The 24,775-nt window shown below is 49.8% G+C and overlaps 7 protein-coding genes and 1 pseudogene across 8 annotated transcripts, besides 1 other annotated feature; 4 read left to right on the plus strand and 4 right to left on the minus strand.

Moving 5' to 3' along the window:
* Window positions 1–1,321: 1,321 nt before the first annotated feature.
* Window positions 1,322–2,254, plus strand: NCS54_01353400 (NmrA domain-containing protein; the record flags this gene model as incomplete). The annotated part of the gene is made up of 1 exon (XM_053158723.1): window positions 1,322–2,254. One exon carries the CDS (start codon window positions 1,322–1,324, stop codon window positions 2,252–2,254), a length of 933 nt encoding a protein of 310 aa, XP_053014698.1.
* Window positions 2,255–4,172: 1,918 nt separating this feature from the next.
* NCS54_01353500 (Hypothetical protein) lies at window positions 4,173–5,148 on the plus strand (the record flags this gene model as incomplete). Its single annotated transcript, XM_053158724.1, has 2 exons — window positions 4,173–4,557; window positions 4,607–5,148. The coding sequence occupies 2 exons, from the start codon at window positions 4,173–4,175 to the stop codon at window positions 5,146–5,148; spliced, it is 927 nt and encodes a 308-aa protein (XP_053014699.1).
* A 1,104-nt stretch (window positions 5,149–6,252) lies between these two features.
* Window positions 6,253–8,199, minus strand: NCS54_01353600 (HET domain-containing protein; the record flags this gene model as incomplete). Its single annotated transcript, XM_053158725.1, has 1 exon — window positions 6,253–8,199. One exon carries the CDS (start codon window positions 8,197–8,199, stop codon window positions 6,253–6,255), a length of 1,947 nt encoding a protein of 648 aa, XP_053014700.1.
* An 885-nt stretch (window positions 8,200–9,084) lies between these two features.
* Window positions 9,085–12,902, plus strand: NCS54_01353700 (Hypothetical protein; the record flags this gene model as incomplete). The annotated part of the gene is made up of 2 exons (XM_053158726.1): window positions 9,085–11,786; window positions 12,410–12,902. The coding sequence occupies 2 exons, from the start codon at window positions 9,085–9,087 to the stop codon at window positions 12,900–12,902; spliced, it is 3,195 nt and encodes a 1,064-aa protein (XP_053014701.1).
* A 2,086-nt stretch (window positions 12,903–14,988) lies between these two features.
* NCS54_01353800 lies at window positions 14,989–16,664 on the minus strand (annotated as a pseudogene). The gene is made up of 2 exons: window positions 16,128–16,664; window positions 14,989–16,071 (listed from the first exon to the last, which is right to left on the minus strand).
* Window positions 14,989–16,664: a sequence feature.
* Window positions 16,665–17,254: 590 nt separating this feature from the next.
* Window positions 17,255–18,975, plus strand: NCS54_01353900 (MFS domain-containing protein; the record flags this gene model as incomplete). The annotated part of the gene is made up of 4 exons (XM_053158727.1): window positions 17,255–17,474; window positions 17,520–17,836; window positions 17,887–18,214; window positions 18,266–18,975. The coding sequence occupies 4 exons, from the start codon at window positions 17,255–17,257 to the stop codon at window positions 18,973–18,975; spliced, it is 1,575 nt and encodes a 524-aa protein (XP_053014702.1).
* A 670-nt stretch (window positions 18,976–19,645) lies between these two features.
* On the minus strand, window positions 19,646–22,326 carry NCS54_01354000 (Beta-glucosidase; the record flags this gene model as incomplete). Its single annotated transcript, XM_053158728.1, has 3 exons — window positions 19,646–21,009; window positions 21,056–22,163; window positions 22,273–22,326. 3 exons carry the CDS (start codon window positions 22,324–22,326, stop codon window positions 19,646–19,648), a joined length of 2,526 nt encoding a protein of 841 aa, XP_053014703.1.
* A 960-nt stretch (window positions 22,327–23,286) lies between these two features.
* Window positions 23,287–24,114, minus strand: NCS54_01354100 (AB hydrolase-1 domain-containing protein; the record flags this gene model as incomplete). Its single annotated transcript, XM_053158729.1, has 1 exon — window positions 23,287–24,114. One exon carries the CDS (start codon window positions 24,112–24,114, stop codon window positions 23,287–23,289), a length of 828 nt encoding a protein of 275 aa, XP_053014704.1.
* Window positions 24,115–24,775: the final 661 nt, after the last annotated feature.

The raw sequence follows: 24,775 nt of genomic DNA on the forward strand, positions 1-24,775 counted from the left end.
AAGTCTCTTCTCGGCTTTGGACCAGAGACATGGCGGCTCGGTTCTCGTTCAAGTTCTTCTTGCCGTCACCTAACTTTTCGAGATACTCCTTCAGGTATTGTACAGTGGCGGGGTACTTCTTAGCCGCCGTTGACCCGACCTCATTTGGCCGTCATAGAAGAGAGCGGATGGTGGTTTATGAAGAACGCACGCCTGTTCGCCCGTAGCTTGCCATTGATGGCGCCCACCATGTCCGCCCTGGCCATGAGGCTTCACTCGCATTTGCTCAGCATGAGGGTTGAACTTCAGTCCCCTCTCAACACCTAATTCCCTTAGTCGTGATAATCGCGGGTCGTGGTGTTGGGATTATCGGGGCTTCACGTGTCGTGTGGAAGGTTTGGAAAGGTCCTGTTCCGGGGAGTGTGCCTCGACTTCGGACTTGAGTCTCGTTGCGGTAGCAGGGGTGTCTCCTTGGGAGTCACGACATCAGTTTCAATAAGAGCGAGGTCAACGAGTAGCAAAATACGTACTAGATTCGGCGTTGTGCGGTTGCTTCGAATGATCATCGCCCGCAAGTTGGATGTGAAGAGTGGAAGGCGCCAGGGTGGTTGCGATGTACTTCGGAGTAATTCCTCTGGTGTGGCCCAGATCATTATGGCATATGCGATGTCACATCCGGACATCCGGTTCGGTAGGTTCGTCGAGTGTTTAGTTTAAGTTTTTGTTCCCCCCATGTACCATAAGCTTGAATGCTAACGCCGCCACCGGACGTTCCGATACTTCTAGCCCCGCATTAAGATCACCTCTTCCTATCCCTACTTCGCTCCTCTGCTTACAAATTCAAGGGCGTGAGCAAGCGCAGAAAATACGGACGGCAAAGACGGTAAAGGCGGCAAAAGCGGCAAAGGCGGGAATACCCGCCCTAATTAACGAGGTTTCCAGGCGTCGTCATGCCATCAACCATCAATCAGGATTAATAAACTGCGTTTGACCATCTCATTGTTATAAAGCCCTAGAGAATTATTAATCAGACAAAGGGACAAAGCAAATCACCACAGCCGAATCATCGTGAAGTAATAGTGCAGTAACCGCCTCTGCAGAGAAGGTGGTATAAGAAGCAGTCCCGCTCAACCAAAAAGCATAGATTATCACGGCAGTGTGTCTACGCAAACCTAAAATCCGCCCAGTGGAACTTAAACTTCCCTCAACTTCCAAGTCTCTCAACTACTTAAAGGTGAGCTCAGCTCGACTTGGCCAAAATTACCTCACATACTGACTGCGAATCAGCCCGACCGTCTCATTATTTCGAGTGAATCCATAACAATTTTGCAATTAATACGCAATGGCTCCAGCAATCCAGGGACGGAAGATCGCCATTACTGGTGGCAGCGGCCAGCTCGGGAAGCCGACTATCGAATCCCTCCTCAAACTGGGCGTCCATACTATTACCGCTATTCAGCGACCCGAGGCTACCAGCACGTTTCCTTCCGAGGTCATTGTTAAGAAGGGCAACCTTGAAGATGAAGCTTTCCTCGCCGACGTGCTCAAAGGCCAGGATGCCCTCGTCTTAATGCCGCCTCTGCCTCAACTCGTCCAACTTCAGGAGCCTGCGATCCGCGCGGCCGCTAAGGTTGGCGTCCCCTACGTCTTCCCATCTGAGTTTGGCCCCGACCCCTTCGCCGGCCAGCTTGTAGAGGAGAATGGGCTTCTTATAGCAAAGAAGAGCATTCGTGATTTGATTGAAAAGCTCGGTGTTAGCAGTTGGGTCTCTGTGGCCATCGGCCCGTGGCTCGATGACGGTCTCGTTGCGGGCTTATGGGGCATCGACGCCAAGGCTCGCAAGGCAACGATCTGGCGAGGGGCCGACGCCAAGGCCAATACGGCGACCACCGCACACACTGCTCAGGCAGTTGCTGCGGCGCTGAGCCTACCGGAGGCTTATCTGGCCAAGTACAAGAACAAAGCTGTGTACACGCCATCGTTCTACCTTACGCAGCGGGAGATCCTAGACGCTGTTCAGCGCGCAACTGGCACGACAGACGCGGATTGGGACATTGAGTCGCGGAATGTGAATGAGGTGGCTAAGGATTATGAGGAAAAAATTAGTCAGGGCGACAGTTTCGCACCTTTTGTCAAGTTCTTTGTCACACACTTCTTGGAGGGCCATGGCGGCGACTTTAACCACAAGGTTGATGCGGCGGAGTTGAAGAAACTGGAGCAGCTAGGACTGCAAAAGGAGAACCTCGACCAGGTCGTCAAAGCGGCGCTAGCGTAAATTATATGGAACTCTGAAGCAATAGTATGTCAGTGATGCAACTTTTACTGGATTTGTCTCAGCTACACTCAAATCACTTGAATGAAGTTCCGGGTTCTGTACAAGAGCATTGATCTTGATGTTAAGACATGCTTACCCTCTGTTTCAAAACCAATCTGCAGAGCAGGATGCTTGTTTTGCTAAGGTTGAGCGCAGGTTTAGTAGGTGGACGAAAGGGTTAGAGATGGAGGTTTCGGTCTTGTTAGCTTGAACTCTTGGCGCTCAATGATGTCGTGTGTTTCGTCTGTTCACCTGCCTGGTTTCCACTCTCTCAACACTTGTCAAAGGTGCTTGCGGCAGGTTACGCTCGCTCTGAGGCTGTGCTTGAGCCAACTACTCAATATTAAATGTATCATGATACGCGCCGTACGATACAAGGTCACCTTGAGGACACAATATTACATGCTATTAGTATGTTAAGACCATATAACTAAGGTGGTCCGATCTGCTGATGGCTAGAATGTAGATACTATGTGTGACGATCGTGTGGGCTCCCAAGGGATAAACCGGTCGTACTGGGTTTATATTAGCAGATAGACTAGTCGCGCTATCTTGAACAAGGGGGGTTATCACGTCTAGTAATATGCTTAAAGGTATTAAATGTAACCAAGTTGTATTGATAGCTGAGGTAGCTAGTATATAAGAAAGTGCAATAGGTATATTCTATATACTTAGGTGGTTTATTGGGGATCACTTATCCGACGGTGATCTAATATCCTGGATCACGGCTCTCACAGTGATCCTCATGGGAGGATCACGCTAGAAGTCGTGATCCTTTCTTAATTAGTGGTGGGGGTAGGACCCCGACCGACCTTCGGCCACGAGTCGTCGCCCTCTCGACGATTCCCAACCGGAACTCTACAGGCCTATGCGCATCTGCGTTTAAAGGTTTATACAAGGCAGCTCGCTCTCGCTCATGCCGCACAAACAAGGTCAGGCGCTACCATGGCCCTGAGAATAACGTCAATGGGCGGTCCCGGATCAACTTGTTATAACTATGATTCAGACAACTAAAGGCCTCGTAAATCTCATGGATGAGACGCTCATTGATGTATTGTTATGTCGTACCTTGGCTAATATTACTATAAAGCGAAATGGAGGCCCTGAACCGCTCTTACCCTCGCACCAGGCCATGGTCGCTGATTAGGGTCCGGTCTAGTGGTCCAAGAAAAAAATGTCACACGTCAATTCGCAGAACCAGAGCATAAAAGGCTTATGATTATAAATCTAAGATTAGATATAAACTTTAGAGTATAATTTATTTATTTTATATTTATATTTATTTATTATACTCTAAATTACGTCCTTATCGCTTGGCAAAGTTCTCGTTGCCTCCCTACAGTATGCCATTTTTTTCTTGGTCTGGGTGCCGGTGTCTCTGGACGAAGAGTAAATGTGATTTTCATCAAGTGCACCCCGGCACTTCAACACGATGGTGACAAAGAACCTGAAGACTTCTTGAAGTCTCAGAGGAAACGGCATCATCACTTAGATGAAGTCAACACCGCTCTATAAGGTTATATTTTGACAACCACAATATTAACGCACCTTTTTCTTGTTGAGAAATAGCCAATCAAGACCATCAACGAGTCTCAAAATCACAAGAGCGTCTAATTAGCAACTTTGAGTACCCTCGAGTTTCAGGCCAAAACACAACCTGAATGCATAGCCACACCTGCTCGCACAGCCAACCAATATGGGACCCAATGACCCAGGCAGAGAGAATGGTGGTATCCGTTAAATGCATAATCCACTTCAGTATTACTCATTCGCCGGATCCTTCGAGCAGCATTGATACTATCATTTACAAAGCACCGACCTCTCTTAATCCTGAACCTAATTGTGTAATCATTCCGCCGGACCCAAAGGATAAGACACAATGTCGTCCGTCCAGCTCAAGGTTGAGGTCGAAAACGCACCAGACTTTGCCGACGACGTAGTCGGCATTCTCAATTCAGTGCTCGCCGCCAAGTCGACACCCGTCCAAGCCGCCAAGGCCTTGGACTCTCTTTGCACCGTTGAATCGGACCCGGCAATTTTTCTTGCCCTTTTTTGGGAATTGTTTCATCCGCTAGCTCGCCAAATTCCCTATGATAGTCAAGACCAGGACCTTTTGGCAGCAGTTGTTCAGGCGCTCGACGAGTTGCCTCCTAGGATAGTGACATTCAAAGCGGGATGGGGCGAAACTGTTGATCATGCTGGCCCTCTCTGGGAGAACCTAAGAGAGACTGTGGCTGCACATTTTTACGATACCTTTGGTGACTGTAAGTTCTCTTATCCACAAACAACGCAGCTAACAGTTTTGCCTGCAAGCTGATCTACCTGCTTCGGGAGAAGAATACCGAAAGCAGCGGAAGCTTAATCTCAACGCCTTCGCGGCAAGGGTTACATCACTGCTAAATCTTTCCACCGAGATGTACTTTCTCTGGGCCATGGTCGATGGGCTGGAAGGCACCATGACGTTTGTCTGGGGTGCCCCAGACGTGATAAACGAGGACCCTGCCGCAGTCAACGAATATGATATCAAGGCTGCTGCGGCTTGGATGATTCATGCAGCTCATATCTTTTACGGACGAGATGAGGAGGTTCGCGGTGGTGGAGGCGGGCCGTTATGGATGCTTCCCAAGAAAGAGGGACTGAGGTTACGGCGCAGATACAAAGGAACAGGTGGACTGTGTTCTCTGAGATGGCAACTATGGAAGGACAGACTCGCTGTCTTCCGAGATACCGAGGCTTTGGATGCACACCTTCGAAAAGAAGCCGGAGATGCGTATGCTGCCATGGAAACAGCTGAGACATCGGCAAAGCGCGAAGACATAGGAACGGACGAAGAAAAATACAAGGAGGGCTCATAAATGACATTTCAAATACAACTACAGCCAGGTCGTTATACATGGTAACACGAGTCTTATATTCCAGTACGTGGTAGAGTGTTTGTGGAAGATGTTATATGTTGGGATAGGGAGTAGGCAAGAGCAACTCTATGGTTACTAAACAATTCAGAGAAACTATGTATAATATATATCTTTTTAAATAGTAAAAAACCTCTAAAGAGAAATATAGCAGCTGCTATCACGAAAGGGGACCTCTTCCTTAAGAGCGTGAAGTAATAAGGCGATTTAAATCTCTGAAAAATCCTATAAAAATAAAACAAAAAAAGGGCCTAACCGGGGATTGAACCCGGGACCTTGCATATTCTCTCTGAAAGAGCAGGGAGTTATCCCGAAACGCAAATCCCTGGAAACTTGTTAATTATGAGTCTCGTGAAGCGAGAACAGTTGACTTACTACCACTAGACCATCAGGCCGCTCTCATTGGCAGCGGGCACAACTTTTCAAGAACATAACCCGATTGGGGCTTAGCGCGCGCTAAACTTTAGTGCTCGCGCTTATTTTAAGGAGCCCATTCGCATTGCTCGAAAAGAAAAGTAAAGTCATGTCGCGCAAAAGAAGTTTGAGTTGAGATTTCTTCAACACGTGCGCCAGATCAGCCCAAAGTTACAGAGAACATCTGGTACTAGATGTGCCTAAGTGTATTGGCATGGCCACTTCGTAAACGACAAGAATTTCTGCCGACCTTGGATCAAGCACTTTGTCGTACCACATCGTTAATGCTGAAACTCAACTCTCTCAAGTGTGATTGTGAGTACTTGTCCCGGCTAGATATATGCCCAATACAATTACAGCCGATTTCGATACACTGATGTTTTCCGTGTCGAATATCGTTTCATCATCTCCATCTGGAGCTGCTAGGTTGAATACCAGCTGGGCTGTTGAGCTTACTGCCATTGGATGCGGTCCATGAGGGTTCCCCCCAAGATGACTTTCAATGATCTCAGAGGCAGCTTGAGAGTCTTTCCAAGTTTTGAAATGCGCACGTATATGTAGCAAGCCCCCGACTCTCTAGAAACCGGCTTTGTACCTTCATCTACAACCGCCACCATCCGTCCTTCCCGATGCTCAATAAATCTCAAATTCCTCGTCAACAGGCTGGGTTTCTAGAAACTCCCCATGCATAATTCCATCGATATACGCATCTCCCACATAAGTAAACCCTCCGCCAACTCGCGGTCGTAAGATGATTGGCGACTTCACTCCCCAGAGCAAAGTAACCAAATCACCAGGTCGAACCATCTTGTATCCGAGCCCAAGCATGCTCTTAGGTGTCTTGAAGAGAGTCCTAGAGTAGTTGAAAAGTTTCTCGTGCTCTTGGAGTCTCTTGCGAGCATTAGCAAGCTGGGCGGAAACGTCATCGACCTCAGGGGGCTTATTCCAGAAATCTCGTAAATCATGGATAAAGTTTGTCTGTTCTGAAGTCAACTGATCGGTGTCAATAGGACTCCGGCGCATAATCTTTCGGACCAAAGTAGCAATGTCTTTGCTCATGGAGGCATTTATTCTCCTGTACCAATGGGGCGCCAGGAGGACTCGCCATATGTAGTCCTCTCCAGGGCCGATTTCAGTTCCAAGATTCATGAAATCACAAATCGACTGTAGTCGAGGGTCCGTGTTTGAGAGATCCATAGCTGGGCGGTCTGTTCCACAAGTCTCTTTGCGTGGCTGCATGACTTCTGTAATGATATCAACCTGGCACCCATGGCGGCGAAGAATTCCGAGGCTGTCATCGGTGCTAGTTCGAGGAACAGGAGGCACCGGAACTCCTTGAGTCGCGTCGAATTGTATCGACATGTTGATTGGGTCTTCCGAGATTCCATTTTTCCCCATATCTCGCCAGTCGGGGACCCATGAAGGCAAGCCATCATCACACTGCTCCTTTGGAACGCAGCTGTCGAGCTTGTACGATCCCCAGTACCTGCCATCGTTTTCTATAAATGCTCTCGTCGTGGCAGTAAACACTTCAGCCATGCTCGCTCTGTAGTCTACCTGAATACCCAGACGATCGTTGTCCGTAGTGACGCCCAGTAGCCCAAAGACAATATCTCTAGGGTCTGTAGCCGAGTAAAATGGACGATCTGGAGGGTCCATATGGTGAAAGAGGAGGTCGTCTAGGTATATCTGGTGCCCACGAAGCTTCCGAGAACGTGTTTCCATAGCCAAATTGTAGGAAAAGTTACTGTGCAAGCCCCTGCCAAAGTCTCTCGTTTCGGGGCTGTGAAAGCGATAGCGAGCATAGCAAGCATCGATGACGCTCAGAGTAGCTTCAAGAATTCTCAACGGCATAGTTCTGGTGCCGCACACGATGATGACCTCTTTCGCAAGAGCAACTTCTTGATTGATCCAGATCCGATGCCAGTAGTCTCTTTCCATCAGGCCCTGAATCCCGGCGGCGAGACCCTCGTCACCATGATCTTTGCCTCGTAGATCTGGCTGGTGGAGGATATCGTGTATAAGATGTGCATATCCCAAGACGTTGCCATCATTCCCTGTAGAATCATTGTAGGAAGCTGGATTATTGAGGTAAGCAATGACCCTGTCATCCCTGGGCAGTAAATCAAATCCTTCAAACTTCATGGCTGTTGGGCCGATGCGAGAGATAAAGTCCATTGCTGCATCACTCCCATTTGAGCCTGGACCTAACCAAGAGTACACGCGATCTGCATTGCTAAAGATGGCTCGCATTAGGCCAACTTGATAGCTCTTTTCATCGAGATCAGACTGCTGAATGCATATTGAGTCGATCCAGAGCCAGTCGCGAACGCCATTTTCTCGCAGTTGCTCAAGTCCAGCATGGAGATTGCGACTAATTTTAAGGGAGGAGCCATTGACGCTAATCTCGACCGTGTCTGAGACGTCTCCCCAGACGTAGGATAGAGCTGAATAGCTGGTCTCGCTCATGGAGGCATGGTGCAGCTCGAGCGAAAAACCAGGCTTAGAACTAGAGTGTTCGTGGAAACGAACAAGCCTGATTTCCGACTCATCTCGTGAAAGGTGATCGTAGAGAAACATGATGCTGACTCAACAAGGCGATGTCATATCAAGAGAAGGGTTAAGGTCGTGGCATGAGACAATTGTGGTGCGCCAATTGCCTGTAGGGGTAAGCATAGGTAGGCAGCAGTATGCACGTAAGCCACATAACCGGGCCCGCCAAAGGATCCATCGTACCAGGGCCCCTTGAACAGAGAACCATCGTAACATGACCTCATTTGAAGAGTTTGACGGTTCGTTTTTTATTGTGGCCGATGACTCTTTGGAGACGTCACTACTTTTACGAAAGACGGGTTTCAGACATACCAAATATTCACATTTAGTACACAGGGACTCATGCGAGTACGGTGTACCCCAGCCTCGCTTGTTCCTAACTAACCTGCTGCCGACTCCTCCCTCAACAGCTGGAATACTGTAACGTTAGAGGCCTCAGCTCAAATAATCAGGGGTGACAGGCAACAATAACACACACCTCATCCTCTATGATCCAGGATATCCAATAACCACAGGTTATAATATTCCTCCTATGAGGCCCCATAAACTTAAACCGCGAATCAACTCGTCTTGCTCGGTTCGAGTTTCTTCGTCATCATTTTTATCCAAGCTCATAATAACGGCCGTCCTATTAGGCAAGGTGCGTGCAAGGATTCCCTCGCGTTTGAAGGGAATCCAACAATGTCTGCAGATTAACGTTGATTAAAAAATCGCATGATTGCTTTGGCGGATATTCAAATACCTGCATGAAGTCCAAGCCACACACTCATTATTGAATTTTGCAGCGTGAGGGGATGCCTGTCACCTTGCGCCTCAATATGCGTAAGCGTTGGACCTCAAGTTGAACATTGCTCCATAGCATTTCAATCCACGCCCAACTTTCCTGGGAGCGAGCTAGACAACAGGTATCAAATGGCCGAGGTCGCAGGGCTCGCACTCGGGGCCGTCGGGGTCGCAGGCCTCATCGGCGCTTTCAAGGACACCATCGATCTCTTCGGTCTCTTGGCCGACTCCCGTGGCCTGGGGCGAGACTACGAGATCTTGGAGATTAAATTCGACATACAAAAGGCCCTTCTCCTTCAGTGGACTGATCGAGTGGGTCTCTTGCGCCAATACGACTACGACCCATGTCTCGATCAAGTTCACATCCAGGAAGCTATCGGTCAGATCTTAAGCTGCATTCGACTCTTGTTGACGGATGCTTCCGCTTTGAAAAGCAAGTATGGTCTCTCCCAGGAGGACGATCAAGAGCCTGTCTCAGAGATCACCTCCATCCCCTCAATCAGCGCCTGGCGTATGAGAGTGTTCAACGGCCAATACGAAGATTTTAAGAAGCGAATCTCGCAGCACAACGACAAAAGTTTTCGCACCAGGACCCGCTGGGTTGTTCGTGACAAGCAAAAGTTTGAGGGCCTTGTCAGGGATCTGGCTGATTTCATCGCGAGCCTCGATAAGCTCACGCCGGTTACTCGTGGACAACCCTCCCTTCGGAATATGGCCGATGACGACGTGAAGACTATTCGCGGGTTGCCGGACCTCAAGCTGTTGCTTGAAGCCTCCCGAGACTCACACAAACTCATTTCTGAGTCAACTCAGCGAAGCATATCTCGCACCTGTGAGGAGATAATACTCAGCCGACTCTGGTTCAGGAAGATCCATGATAGGAGGGAAGATGTTGCCGAAGCACATCTTGATACCCTCAAGTGGGCTCTCTATCCGCCCAAAGGTGAGGCTCGCTGGGATGACTTATCCCAGTGGCTCCGACAAGATCCCCAACATGGCATATACTGGATATCTGGCAAGGCTGGGAGCGGCAAGTCGACTCTTATGAAGTATCTTAATTCACAAGAACGCACCCGTAGTCTTCTCCGAGAGTGGTCTGGCGCAGGCTCGTACACGCTGGTCGACTTTTTCTTCTTCAATCTCGGCACCCAGGAGCAAAAGTCTTTTGAGGGGCTATCACGGGCACTTTTGTATCAACTGTTGAAGCCCAATCCGTCTCTCATTCACCAAGCGCTACCGGGTATGGTCAAAGAACTCAAAGAAACCCACAACAACCCGAGTTTGCCATCGCTGTCAGAGATTCGATATGCTTTCCGGGTACTCACAAGCGAACCTACCATGGGCAAGTCTTGCATATTCATAGACGGGCTTGATGAGTTTGAAGGCAACATTCGGGAAAGCATTTCGCTGATCCAAGAGCTCGGTCGCTCCAGTCACATCAAAGTCCTTGTCTCGAGCCGGCCTATCCCGGCTTGTGTGGCTGCATACGAGAACCTTCCCAAGCTGCACTTGCAAGACCTCACGCGGAAGGACATCAGGGCGTATGTGGAGGATGTTATTGGCGGCCACCAGTACATAAAGCGGCTTCTCAAGCGATCTCCTGAGGGAGCAAAGGGCATGATGGAAGACCTGGTCAACAAGTCATCTGGAGTGTTTCTCTGGGTCGTTCTGGCATGTCGATCACTTCTATCTGGATTCGAAGATTGTGATCGGTTACCAGAACTTCGGAGGAGGGTAGACGAGCTGCCACCGGAACTTGAGGATCTCTTTGATCTCATGCTCGCCAAAATCAATCAACGATATAAACACCAGGGGGCTTACTTGCTGCGTCTGTGCTACGAAAGCCAACGAGCCTCGACAAACCCGGATTGCCCGGCCCTCGCATACATGAGCACACTCGCCCTTGCACTCATTGACGACTCGGAAATTTCTGCAAGTAGCATCGTGGATCTCTCTATGCAGGACAAGATAGATCTCTGTGCCATACTTGAAGGGCGGCTACGCAGTCGGTGTGGTGGGCTTCTGGAGACTCAGTCGAATTCGAACCATGTCGATGCTGACAACCCAGGGGCTTCAAGTGAGGATGATTTCCTCGTAGGTGGAAATGTAGTGTTCATGCATCGCACCGTCTTTGAGTATTTGAGTGATGAGTCGGTATGGGAGCGCGATTGCTTGAAGGTGAACCCTCAAGGACGGACCGTGGCTACAGACCTATCGGCGAGAGACCTTTATCTTATGATGCTTTACGTTTTTGAACTGAAACAGGAAGAGGGCATGATTGCTGAAATAATTCAGGAACAGTTGTCTGAAGTTCTTCGCAGTGGCCTCTTTTGGGTTCAGATGGGCAACACCGAGTCGCAAATGTCCTTCTTCGGGCAGTTACCTCACTTCCTGAGCGAGCTGAACGCTTGCAGAGATAAACTCAAAGATGAGGATCTCTCATTTCTGGCTCAAGCTTGCCCTCCCGTGCCGGATACCACAACGAGGAATTATCTGCACTCGGCTCTCCTCCTAGCCGCTGACGTCGGTGCCCGAGAATACATGATAAGGAATCCCGAGTTTTTGACGCTCAACGGTTCCAAAATGCCTGCATGCGGCTGTCCTCCGTTATTGTCGCTCGAATTCAAGTCACTATTCCGCCTAGCTACAAGAAGCCGCCCTTCACCCGAAGGCGTCTCGCTGCTTTTGAGGTCCGGGGCCAATCCTCGGCTTGGAGACAGCGTATTCACGCCCTGGCTGCTCTGGCTGCAGGACCCGTCGGGACTCACACGTGAAGTTTGGACGGACGATGAATTGGTCCAAGTCATGGACGTGGCTGAGACCATGGTCAGGTACGACGCTGGTGGGATCAAGGAGTTGCGGAGGTGGTTGAATGAGGATAACGGTCAAGATTGGCCTCTCCGCGTGAAACAGAGGGGAGACGAATTGCTTCAATTTCTCATAGAGCACGAGAGGAGGGGCTCGTATCTTGCCAAGGACCATGTTCTGTATGGTGGCAGATAGCGGAAACTGGGAATGCTCGGTCCTTTGCTGTATAGCACGGTAGATTCATTTATTTAGTAAAGATAGCGCTTCGTATTTACTTTCTAGTGTTACTTAAATCTTTGAACCAATTGTCAAGTTTTAATTCTCTGCGTATGGCTTTTGTTATATGTCCTATTATTCCACACGTTCTGATTGTCAAAAACGTCATCCCCGGCTGCTGTTGTTCTAGTTCGTTGATCTTCTTGGTGTAATTCAACAAAAGATTTCACGTCCTCATTCCAGGATCTACACCTGGTAATGGCAAATGCGGGAATCGGCACTTTACACAAGGAACCCGCAAGCTCAGGGTATGAGAAGAACATGCAGGTCAACTATCTGTCCATGTCGGTCTCACACTCGCTCTCCTATCTATTCTTGAAGCCACAGCGACAAGGACTGGAAAACCGACAAGGGTCACTTGGACTGGCAGTCGACAGAACACTCTGACTCCTTTGGCTCGCAAGATTCCTCTTGGAAAGAACAAACAAATCCTCAAACACATCGATACCTATGACGGAATCGACACACTTGGGAGGTACGCCGACAGCGAGGTCCTCTGCGTATTCTCCCAGCTCGAGCTCGCCAAGCCCTATATCCCAGACAAGTTCATTATCAACAGCTTCTGCCCCGGCCTTGTAGACACAGGCATGACCGACGTACTCCCCTTTCACATGAGAGCTTTCATGAAGGTTGTGAAAGCATTGTCAGCACGGTCGCCCAAGAAAGCGGGTTGGATTGCCCTCAATGCGGCGGTGGTGGTTGGGACCGAAACTCATGGGAAGCTATTAGGAGATATGACCATTGACACGCCTTCTGACTTTCTGGGGAGTGATGAAGGACAGCGGATTCAAAAGATGTTGTGGGATGAAACTGTAAATGAGATGGTGGGCATTATAGCTGTTCCTGCTTGGATGAAGCAGTAAGGGGGCATCGGTGTCTTTTGTATTTCTACTTCTATATTTTACGCTTCTTGGTGAGTTTCTATAGTAAAAATGTCTTCTGTGCCATACCCGTTGGAGGGCAAGGGATTTGAACGTTTGGATGAACCCCATTACCACGATACCAGGGATGTTGAGGCTCATCTTGATTTCAACACGTTAGAGATCAGACGGTCCACAGATTTCTTGGCTTGATGTAAAAATACCAATATTCTCAAGACCCATCACAAGTGCCGTGGAGAATCATGCCAGACGTGCTTATCTCCACGGCAAGCTAAAGATGGGGTGGCAAAGAATCTTTGAACGCCCCGGATATTAAGTGATATCGCATCCTTGACATTTTCAAGAATACTCGCAAGCCTGCCTGTGCTGTATGCTCTGGGTCAGACGACGAGGATTCTGCTCGCGTTCAGCCGGGGGCGGGGAACCCCTGATCGCTGGCTCGAGCCCCATGGGGTGACTTTCGGGCACAAATGAACCGATTTGTCGTGTCGAAATACGACTATTTGGCCGAAAGCTAAGCCAGTCCTGTCCAAATCCCTCTTGGCTGGGACGTATGGTAGCCAATGGAGGAGTAAGCACAGAGATGCTGCCCATGCAGAAGTTGTCCCGAGTCCGTGTCACGGAAACATGGCGTACCAGGTCCATGGTCCAGGAACTTGTGGCAGGCAGATAAGGCTTCATGCGCTCCAATACCAGTATCCCTGGTGCAGAGCCATTGCGGCGAATGTGAGATGCGATTCAGCCGGATGTCATGGAAATGCTGACGCCAAACCCAATGAATAATTTACCCTAGTTGCCACCAAGTAGCGCACAGAAACACAAGCGTGAGAGCAGCAGGCCTTCGCGATATGAAACCAGGGCCCTGGTGCTTTACAAGCTCTCTGGTATTCTCAATCTCCGCAGAAACTCTGCATTCATGCCATTGCGGCGGCTCTTGGCTGCTTGCACTCGTAGTTGGAGGGCGCCACCTGCCCCTGGTGTCAGCCCACAACTGAGCGTCCCAGCCAGCTACGACGACGCAGAACCTCAATTTGTCCTGGAGCTATCGGAGTTAGTTACACAGTTTCCAAGTCATACTAAAATTGACCAAGCAAGAATTAGCTGGCGATGGGTTCTCGTTCTTCCACCAGGGCCGGACAGACCAAGATGCTTTCGTTGGGTAAGATCACCGTACCTTAGAGCGAAGACGGTGCCCCGGCACTTCAATTTCCCAAATCATAACTACACCACTGAATGTATGCCAAGCCGAATATCCGCTCATCCAAGAAGTTTTACGAATTTCCATATGTTGTGAGGAGTTGTCCTCTTGGCTCTCGACTTATAAATGCGCTCAACTCACCAGGGCGGATGTTAACGGCTCAACAGGGGCGGCATTCAATAGCACACGCTCTCAGGTAGGCCCAAAAATCTCATTCAGTTCTACACAAATATAATCAACACTTCCCATACCCAAAGTGAACCCATTGCCTCGCATTTCTCATTCTCGTAATCCTCGGTTTCGACTTTAGGGTAAATCCTCACCTAACGGTCCGCATATTTTTACGGTACGTACCGACCCAACCGTCAGAGTACCGCCAATCAGAGGCTAACGTTTGCCTGGGACTAACGTTAGACCTGGAGTTAGGTACCGTCAGAAGGCGGGTATGAAGCCCTCTCATTGGTCGAGCTCAACAACCTCCCGCTCGGTGGCGCTCAATATGGAGCCTGTACGTACTTTTTTGGACCCACCCATAGAATACGCGTATTTCGGTCTTGCTCCTTCATTGCGTTGAGAGAGATCACGCACTGCGGGTGAGTCTTAAGCCAGTATTTGAAATATTCACAAATTGAATAGGCATAGAGTCAATCTATGACAGGGCAGGTATTGCACAAATTTCTTGGAAAAAGCCCGAGAAATGGATAAGTCGCTCCCGCAAAGACCTCCTCCGTGAGACACCCTTTGCCCCCTACGCCTCAACCACTATTTTGACAGGACACTGCTCAATGAATCTAAGCTGTGAGATTAAATGAAGTAAACTCTTAGTATGTAAGATGTCTACGTAGCGCAAGCGCATTTATATGCAGTCGCTCACTTCTCAATCGCGCAGGATTCCACAGTCAGCTGTCCTCCCAACGTTTTGGTCGCAAAGTTAAACACAGCAAAACGATAGCCAATCCAGCCATCACCCGCATTGACGAGCGTAAAAACAGGACCAAAGCGTTTAAAGGTGGCGCCGTCGACGCTATACTCGAATGTCGCTTCTCTGGGCTCCTTCTCATATCCGTCAACGCATGCAGCTGCGACGTTGACGTGGACTCGCAACCAAAGTCGTCGCTGCGTCAATGGTGTCTCGGCTTTGACAGAGCCCTTTGAGGTGACTCCCCAGTCTCCTGCAACTGGTCGACCGTCCAGCCAGTTGACCAATTTCCCAACAGGCCCAAGTGTCAGATCGTCAACGTACACCAAGTTGGCCTTGTCGCCGTCCATATGAATGCCAATATATGCACTGTGATCGCGAAAGATTGATGCACCAGCTCTATCTCCATCCTTGAGCTTGGCCCAGTTCACACAAAAGGTAGCCGTGCTGCTTGGCCCCAGGGTCCGATGGGTGAGGGTGTTGGGCGCCAGGTAGAGGCAGTCTGTGACTGCGGCAGTTTCGAGGACCAGCTGATTGCTTTGAATGCTCCACTTGGAGTTGTCAGGGCTTTGATTCCACTCCCAGCAATGTTCCAGCTCGCCGGTGAAGGAATGCTCTCTCCAGCATGTCTTAGGCTTCTCGGCGTGGCAGTGCTCAACAGCAGGAGGGTATTCCACCCGCCATTGTCCACTCTCGTCAGGGTAATCGGCCACAATACTTGGCCAGCCCTCGCTGTCAAACTCGACAGGTGCCAGGACGGGGATGCGACCAGCGGGGAAAGCATCGATGAAGGCCATGTAGTACCACTTGCCGTCTGCCGTCTCTACCAGACCTCCTTGGTGTGGTGGTCCGGCACCTGGAACTGGGGCCCGAATGCTGCCAACGACGTTGCGACACTCGTATGGCCCTAGGGGTCCCGTATCGGACTTGAGAACGTATTGTCCAGCCCAAGGCTTCGTCAGCCAGATGTAGTACTTGCCCTTGATGTTGTACATTCGGGCCCCTTCGAGAAAATGCTCCGACTCGTGTACCGGCTGGAATCATGCGAGTCAACGTCTATTTCTTCAGAACACGCAAGTTTAGCACTTACTTGAGTCGAAACTTGCTTGAGCCCGTCAGCGGACAGTTTGGCAACGTGAATCGTCTTTGTTCCGTAGGCCATGTAAAAAGAGTCATCTTCATCAATGAGCACACCGCAGTCGTAGTAGTAGTGCTCAATAGGAGGATGTGCGGTCCATGGGCCACTGGGGTTCTTGGCCGTGTAGATGAAGGTCTCATTGGTTCCCTGAATAGCGCCATACCAGTAAAACAAGCCGCTACTCTTTCGATATTTGAGAGTCGAAGCCCAAACACCCTTGATGTAGCCGAGAGCATTCTTGCCATCGAGGCGGAACTTAGGGCTAAACGCAGCCAGGTCTGGGACCGAGTGGCCGATGTATTCCCAGTCTACAAGATTGTATGACCGAAGAAGTGGTGCACCAGGTGAAAAGTGAAAAGATGACGCGCTCATGTAGTAGACGTTGTCGACGCGGATGACTTCCATATCTGGCAAGTCTTCCCAGAGAATGGGGTTGACACAGGTGGGGGACGTCTCATTGGCCATTTTTGGAGAGGAACTCGACTGGGGCTGAATGGGTAAAACTGTGAGTGTAGAATCTCGACCTCTGAATAACGAACGGCGTGACGGGTTTTGTGCCTGCATCGAACCCAGTGCTGGGTGTGCACCTCCGCCAAGTCGCTGCAATCGTTTAGGCTAATGCCGATTTTCCGTATTGAATACGTTTAATTCGGTCGACACCAACCCCGAACCCCCATGGGGTCATGATGCAGATCCACGCACTACCCCATCCTTCCGCTCCACTTGAATAAGCTCGCTACTGTCAAAGCGCACGACTCTAACGTGGTCGAGTCATGTGGAGGGTGTTGTTGGGACTTAGGCTCGAGCTAGAAGTTGGTTGATGGCATGGATACCATGTTCCCGTTATGAAGTGTTAGTAAATGGTTCGGGGTATCAGAGAACGAGACTGGATCTCGTTGCATCGGTTATGAACATGTTAGAGGCTCAAGAAAGACTTCGAAATGCACAGTGTCTCTTCTATAAAATCATCCAGCTGCCTCTTGGCCCAGTATCTCCACATTGTCTCATCAGAGGTTCCAGGTTCACCAACTGACCATTTCGACAACGATACTGAGCAAGCGCATTTCCCTCAGTCTAAGATGGCACCCAAGCTTACTTCTGCATCTGAAAATGTGGGAGGAACGACCCACTATACCGACTTGAGCAGTGTTCTGCCGCAACGAACACAGCCATGGTGGAAGACACCACACCTGGTCAAGCTCAACCTTTTGCTTTCAGTGCCAATGATGACGGGATATCTCATCGGATTCGACTCAAGCATGATGAATGGGTTACAATCTGTTCCAGTTTGGATTTCTGGTGAGTTCAAATCGTGGTGTTGTCGATGGAAGCTGACATTCGCAGACTTTGACAACCCTACCGGGGCCCGCCTCGGTGTCCTCAACACCATGCAGATCATTGGCGCCGTTGTATGCTTGCCAATCGTCCCCTACGTTGCTGATCGCTTTGGCCGCCGGCTTCCTGTGTTTGTTGGCTCGTTGCTTGCCCTTCTAGGGACAGCTCTTCAGACGGCTGCCACCAACCTGGACCTTTTCCTGGCCGGCCGCTTTTTCGTAGGCTTCGGCACTGGAATGGTTGGAGTTGCCGCCAACCCGCTCATGGCAGAGCTGTCTTATCCTACGCATCGACCCTTCATCACTTCGTTTGCTTCTACGACCTGGGTATGCCACATCCCCCTTCAAGAGTGAATGGCACTAACAGCCATTTCTAGTTCCTTGGAGCAATTGTTGCAGCTTGGAGTACTTACGGCACTTTCAAAATGAGCAACAGCTGGAGCTGGAAGATTCCCTCTCTGCTGCAGTGCATCCCTTCGCTTTACCAAGGCTGCTTCATCTACCTGGTGCCTGAATCGCCCCGATGGCTAGTGAGCCACGGAAAGCTGGAGGAGGCGAGAAAGGTTCTAAACCGCTACCATGCTGGTGAGAATACGGATGCGGATGTGTCGCCACTTGTGCGATACGAAATGGCGGAGATTGAAGCTGCTATCGAGCTTGAGAAGCTTCAAAACACAAAGTCATACCTCGACTTTTTCTCGACCAGTAAGTGCCAGAGTTTACTTTATGCAGCTCGCATGCTAACAAAAGCATCAGAGGGAAACCGCTGGCGTCTCGCAATTGCCATCATTCTGGGTCTCTCTGCTCAGTGGTCCGGTAACGGTCTCGTCTCCTTCTACCTGGTCATCGTCCTTCGAAGCATCGGCATTGAGGATCCCGAGCGCCAGAACTTAATCAATGGCGGTCTCACCATCTTCTGCTACGGTATCGCTATCATCGGCGCTACAGGCATCCTCCGCTTTGGGCGCAGGACTATTCTGCTGGCAGGCTTCGCTGGCATGGCATCTGCCTACCTGATCTGGACTGTTCTCTCATCCATCAACCAGCAGCGCAACTTTGAGGATGGAAGTCTGGGCATCGGCGTTGTCGCCATGATTTTTGTCTTCCAGCTCTTCTACAACCTCAGCATCGGCCCGGTCCTGCCCACATATATCCTCGAGATCATGCCTTACACACTCCGTGCCAAGGGTTACACCATTGAGCAAATCTTCACCTACGGAGCTGGTCTCTTCAACGGCTTCGCCAACCCTGTCGCTATGGAAGCTCTCGAGTGGAAGTATTACATTGTCTGGATCGTCATGCTCTGCGTCTGGCTGGTGCTCGTTTATTTCTTGTTCCCTGAGACTGCTGGTCGAACCCTTGAGGAAGTCAGTCAGATCTTCGATGGAGATCAGGTCAACGTCACCGCTACTGCTCACATGAACGCCAAATCAGGCCCGACCGAGGATGTCGTCGAGACTGTTTAATAATGTCGTCTATCTTGACTTGTGGACTGCGACTGAATTCATGTGATGGATGAAGGATGCTGAGCGCCTTAGGAATTAGCACTTAGGGTGGAATAAGCTGGGATGTAGTTCAATTCTATAGATAGTTTTGGCACTTGCATTCCCATATGCATGTGAAGGTAGACAGATAAGATGATGATAGGAGAACTTTAATTCGACGACTTGAGTCGCTACTCAACGCTACATGGCATTTTGTTTTATTGGGCAATGATAATCAAGATCGTATCAGCTCAGTTGGAGCACCAAGTACATGTCTGCTCCAAAATGTAAGGCTCGTCATGGTTTTGGAGCTTGGGGAAGCTGGTCTCGGTTTGAATTGCACCGAGTTTAGTGGGTCCTTGGTCCAACAAGTCGTGAATACGATTAATCGTATCGAGATGCGAGAGTGGACTGTGCCTGGGACGACTCCTCGCGACCGCTTGTGCTTGGCAAAGTCAGCAGGCATGGTTCCCATCATCCCATTCTCGGACGCTTTGAAAGCTTCTTTGATGACAGAGCTTTTTAAAATTTTCTGTGAATCGAGCGGAGAAACCTCGTGCTAACTGAAAGAATGCAGTCTTTATGAGTATTACGACCTCGAACAAGCCTTCTCCCATATACAAAGATGGATGAAAATAATTTAGTAAAAGTCTCAAGGTGCAAAGGCCTTGTGATCAAGCTGAACCACCGACTTTGCCACAAGCTCTCTGGACGATCTGCCGACGCTGAATTCGTACTCCCCAGCCTCAACAACCCATCCATGAGTTTCCTCATCCCAGAAGGCAAAGTCACGCGCCTCAACAAGAATTTCGACCATGGTGGACGATCCTGGCTCCAGAGTAACCTTTTTCAGCCCGGCAAGAACCTTGATAGGGTTGCTGAGAGATAGGTTCTTGCTGCCAACATAAATCTGCACCGCCGTCGCACCCTTGACAGCTCCAGTGTTTCGTACCCGGAGTTGAACTGTAAACATGTCTCCAGATTGCTTACTCACAGTAAACTCTTCAAAGCCAAAGGTCGTATATGATAAGCCGAAGCCAAACGGAAAGTTGACTGCATCAGCTGGTAACCTATCAAAGTGACGATATCCCACGAACACTCCCTCCTCGTATTTGACCTCCAAGCCGTGGGTGCTGTGCTTGTCCCCGGGAAAGTTGCCGTACGCAGGACAGTCGTGGAGTCTCTTTGGGAACGTACATGTCAGATGGCCTTCGGGATTTTGCGCGCCCGTCAGAACGTCGACGATGGAGTTTCCGGCTTCTTGGCCTGGGAACCACGTCTGGAGGAGACTTTGGACTTGATGAAGCCAGGGAAAAGCCACCGCGACGCCTGTGCTGTTCACAACGATCGTTTTGTGGCATACACCTGCGATAGCGGAGACGAGGCGGTCTTGGCCGCCGTCCTTGGGTAGATGGAAGCTTGCTTGGTCTTGGCCTTCAGTCTCCCATGCTGGGTCGTTTCCGGTAAAGATGATGGAGTAGTCGCTTGATTTGGCAAGGTCGATAGCTTCAGACAAGATATCGGCGTCATGCTCCGTTGAGGGCATGAAGCCTAAGCGCACTCCTACCTGGCCCTCCAGAAAGCCAAGATCCTTTTCTCCATCGGGGACGGGTGGTGAAGCATGAACTCGGATGATGTACACCTTGCCAGCTTCCATGGGGACGCGGACTTTGGGGACTGGGACCCCTCCAAACAGGAAGCCCATTGCGTCTGAACAATTGGCCTTTTGCTCGAGTATAAGCTCGTCGTTGATGAACAGTTGAGATGGACCCAGGCTGGATAAAGTGAGGTAGTAGCTGGTTGTCTCGGGAGGGTGGAATGTGCCGATGAGATCTATCTCGACGTTGTGGAGAATGTGTCCATCCAAGAGCGACATCTCAGACTTGTCATAACCGTGAATTATCTTGGTGGGCGTCGAGTTGCCAGGTTCATAGATGTGGTAAGTGAAGCCAGGGTTCCCCTCAAGATCGAGAATGTGGTCGACGAGAAGAGGGAGTTGACGAAACGTATGTACACCTAGCCATGTCAAAACAAGTACTGAGACCTGACAGCGATTTAATACCTTTCGAATAAACAAACTCCACGTCCTGGCCCTTAAAGGCCTCGTGGAAGGCGTCCCACGGAGTGACCCTATAATGCGGCTTGACTGACGCGCTCCCGCCGCCGTGAGCAAGGCACTCCTTCGCGTAGCCAAGTAGAGCGATCCTCTTGCCCTGCACCTTTCCTTTCGTCAAAGGCAAGCAGTCATTTTCGTTCTTGAGAAGCACGATGCCTTTGGCGCCGGCTTCACGGATAAGAGCCGAGTGTTGGGGGTTGACGATGGCGTGTTCCTCTGGAACGCTCCAGATCGGGTTTTCGAAGGCATTCAGTTGCTTAAGGAAGGTAAGCACGTTTCGAGCTCTGTCGGTGATGGTTTCTTCGGTCAGTTTGCCTTGCTTGACAGCTTCAAGCACAACTTCTGGTTTCCTCCAACGCGCTGGTCCTGGCATCTCAAGATCCACGCCAGCATTGATCGACTCGGCCGTGGAATTAACGCCGCCCCAATCACTCATGACCAAGCCATCAGTCCAGCCCCAGTCACCACGGAGAACTTTCTTCAGCAAGTACTCGTTGGAATCGGCGTGGTGTCCGTTGATCTTGTTGTATGCCGTCATGATGGCCCACGGGTTGGCGTTCTTGACGATGAGCTCGAATGGCTTGAGGTAGATCTCACGAAGGGGCCGTTCAGCGATAACGGCGTTAACATTGAGACGTTGCGTTTCTTGCTCATTCACGGCAAAGTGCTTGACAGTGGCGGACACGCCAGTGGATTGGAGCCCAATGACATTGGCGATGCCCATCTGACCAGTTAAGAAAGGATCCTCCGAGAAGCTTTCAAAATTGCGACCTCCAAGCGGATGTCTGTGGATGCAAACAGTCGGGGCTAGGAGGCAACGAGCCCCCTTTGTCAGTGTCTCCTCACCCAAGGCTACACCGATACGGCGGGCAATGTCGACGTCAAATGTCGAGGCCACGCTGCAAGCAGCGGGAAAGCAGGCTGCACTTTTTCCGTCCTTGATTTTGCTGCCCCGGGCACCGTTTGGACCATCGGTTGTCTGTAGAGAATCAGGCAGGAGGACTTGGGCATTCGAGAAGACTTTCAGGTACCTTGACACAGGGAACTCCTTTGTCTGGAATTGGTACGGTCAACCATACATCGCCGCCAGCTAGTAATGAAATCTAGTTCACGTGTTAGTCCTGAGCTGAGTTGAAAGGCACCATAACCGGCAGGAGGTGAACCTTTTCTTCGAGAGACAGGTTGGCCAAGATGGCATCGATATCAACAGATGCCATGTTGATGGCTAATAGTTGCAGACGAGGTTGAAAGCGAGTTAGAATTGACGGGACACGCGAAGTAGATTTCCTTTAATGAAATAATGTCGACTCATATATACAAACGTGAACCATGCCTCTTGAGGCTCGCTCTCCATTCCCCCGAGACCCGAGGGTATCTAGCCACGACATTTAGCCGGCATTCAGACAGGAGTCAACTTTTGAGGACCCACGGTTCGTACTGAATATTCTGAGTCGATATAGCAGAGTATTCTATTAGGTGAAGACTATGATCTTTAATTTTTTATACATTAGAAAATAACATTTACTTGAGTGCACTAATTATTTCTTTTAAGATTTTTCCCCTTGAGTTGATTATAAAAGTCAAAAAACCGCTTTGTGGCAATTGTTGGCAGAAATATTTCACTGCAATTTTAACCCACACCGACCGACACTTGCCAAGCCCGGCTCCCCTGCTGGTCCTTGGTCGTACATACGCCTCTTCTTACAAATACGTATTTGTCGTATTCGTCCCAAGCAACCTTGAGCGTAGGTTTCGTGATCGCCATGTCTCTCCCCCTTCATTTGTCTCTTAGCTTATGTTTTTTACCCCACCGCCATGAAAACGTTCTATCGAAACCTTATTATTTTAAATATGACTTGAGAATGCATAAACTGCATTAGTCGCGGCTATTTTTACCTGAACGAGCACACATATGGTTGATCTTTTATCTTGCAATACCATTTTGTATATGAGGACGCATGAAGACCTGGCTGCAAATGCGAATATCACCTAGCCAGAAGATTACAAAAACTCAGTGAATCGGGGAGTGTATTGAATGTTATGAGGCGATCAAGCAGATGATCTTATCTTATCAGGTCAATGTTTCATTACCACACCAAACTTGGTGCGCCGATCAGTCGCAAAATCCCTGTCCAGCTCCACAGCCCAGCCCAGCAGGGCGATCTCTTCCAGCAACCCTATAGCAGACTCTCAAAACCCTCGGGCAAAGGCCGTTCTTCAATCCAGGCTTTGATCCCATCAGCAAAAAGTTCTGGAAACTGTAAATCCCATGCGTGAGTGGCGCCCTTGACCACACAAGCGCAGCTCTTTTTGCCATCGGTACTTCCTTGGCGTTGAAGATCGAGAGCCAGTTGTTTTGTGCCCTCAAGGTTGTCACCTTGATCGCCGCCAGCCACCAGGATCCGCTTATCTTGCGCAGCAACTCTCTTAACAGCATCCTGCTGCCACTCAGCGAGCTCACCGTACGCATCGTTTACCAAGTTCCAGTCATTGTTGGCAACAATCTCCTTTGACAACTCTCCATGGCTCTTGAAGCCGGCCTTCCACACCATAAACGCGTAGAGTCCGGTAGAGTGCACAAACGAGAGGCCATAGTGTAGCAAGCTCGGTCGCTTTGCCGCCCAGACTTGCCAAGGCAAAAAGGGTGCCGATCCGGTAACAAAGGCAGAGTTGACAAGGGTTGGATGGCGGTGGATGAGTTCCATGGTGACAAAGCCGCCTAGCGATAGGCCGACGACGTGGGCTTTTCCATCGTGCGCATGATTGTTGATGAGATTTGCGACACTGTCCGCAGCCAAGCCTAGTGAGAATGGGCCAATATTTCGCGACTGGGAATGCTTGGGGAGGTCGGGGACTATGACATGATAGTTTTTCAGATGAGGCACGACGTGTTCCCACTCGAGGCTGCAAGAAAAGAGGCCATGGAGGAGCACGACAGTAATTGGGGAAGATTCATTGTACGAACGGAAAAAGAGTTCTTGGCTGGGCACTTCCTCTTCCGACATGTTTGCTGAGTTTGTCTTTAGAAGCGTTCAAGTCAAATGCCGCGTCACCTGGGAAATGAAAGGCTGGTGGTCAGTGTGCGACGCCATCTTCGGTGTTTGAATTAATCCGGAACAGGCAGCAGCGTGATCCTTTGAGAGTCAGGTGATGATGGAATGTGTAACTATCTAGATTCAGACTTGAAAGCAATATGCTTTCAGTGACTGTTTCAAGTGCTTTCAATCAAACTATTAAGAGTTTGAGTGTGCAATGATCGACAAGAAATAACAGTATCTCAAAGACCAATCAACACCCATGTCTCTACAAACGACGGCATGTTCGTTGGCAACCATCATGTCGACTAGCCTCTGTGTCATTCATGTCAAGACTCTGTCGATCTGATCTTGGGCGACATCCACCATTTAAACCAAAATTCATCCCTTCTTCAGACCACGAGACGATGCAGGAACAAGCCCCGGCCTGTCAGAGCGGTCCCTGTTTCAGGAGAACCCCTGCAAGTTGACAGCCCACCATCTCGACAAGCATAGAAATGCCTCCAATCAGAGTCCTCCCCTGTGACAACGCTCACCACAGACCACGCTCAATATCATCACAAACAGGCGACATTGGGCTCACTATCCACCCATTCCACGCTCTGATAGCTCTCCAAATCTCGTCGAGTGC

The sequence above is a fragment of the Fusarium falciforme genome, chromosome 11 (assembly GCF_026873545.1).
Source record: "Fusarium falciforme chromosome 11, complete sequence".
Lineage (NCBI taxonomy): Eukaryota > Fungi > Ascomycota > Sordariomycetes > Hypocreales > Nectriaceae > Fusarium > Fusarium falciforme.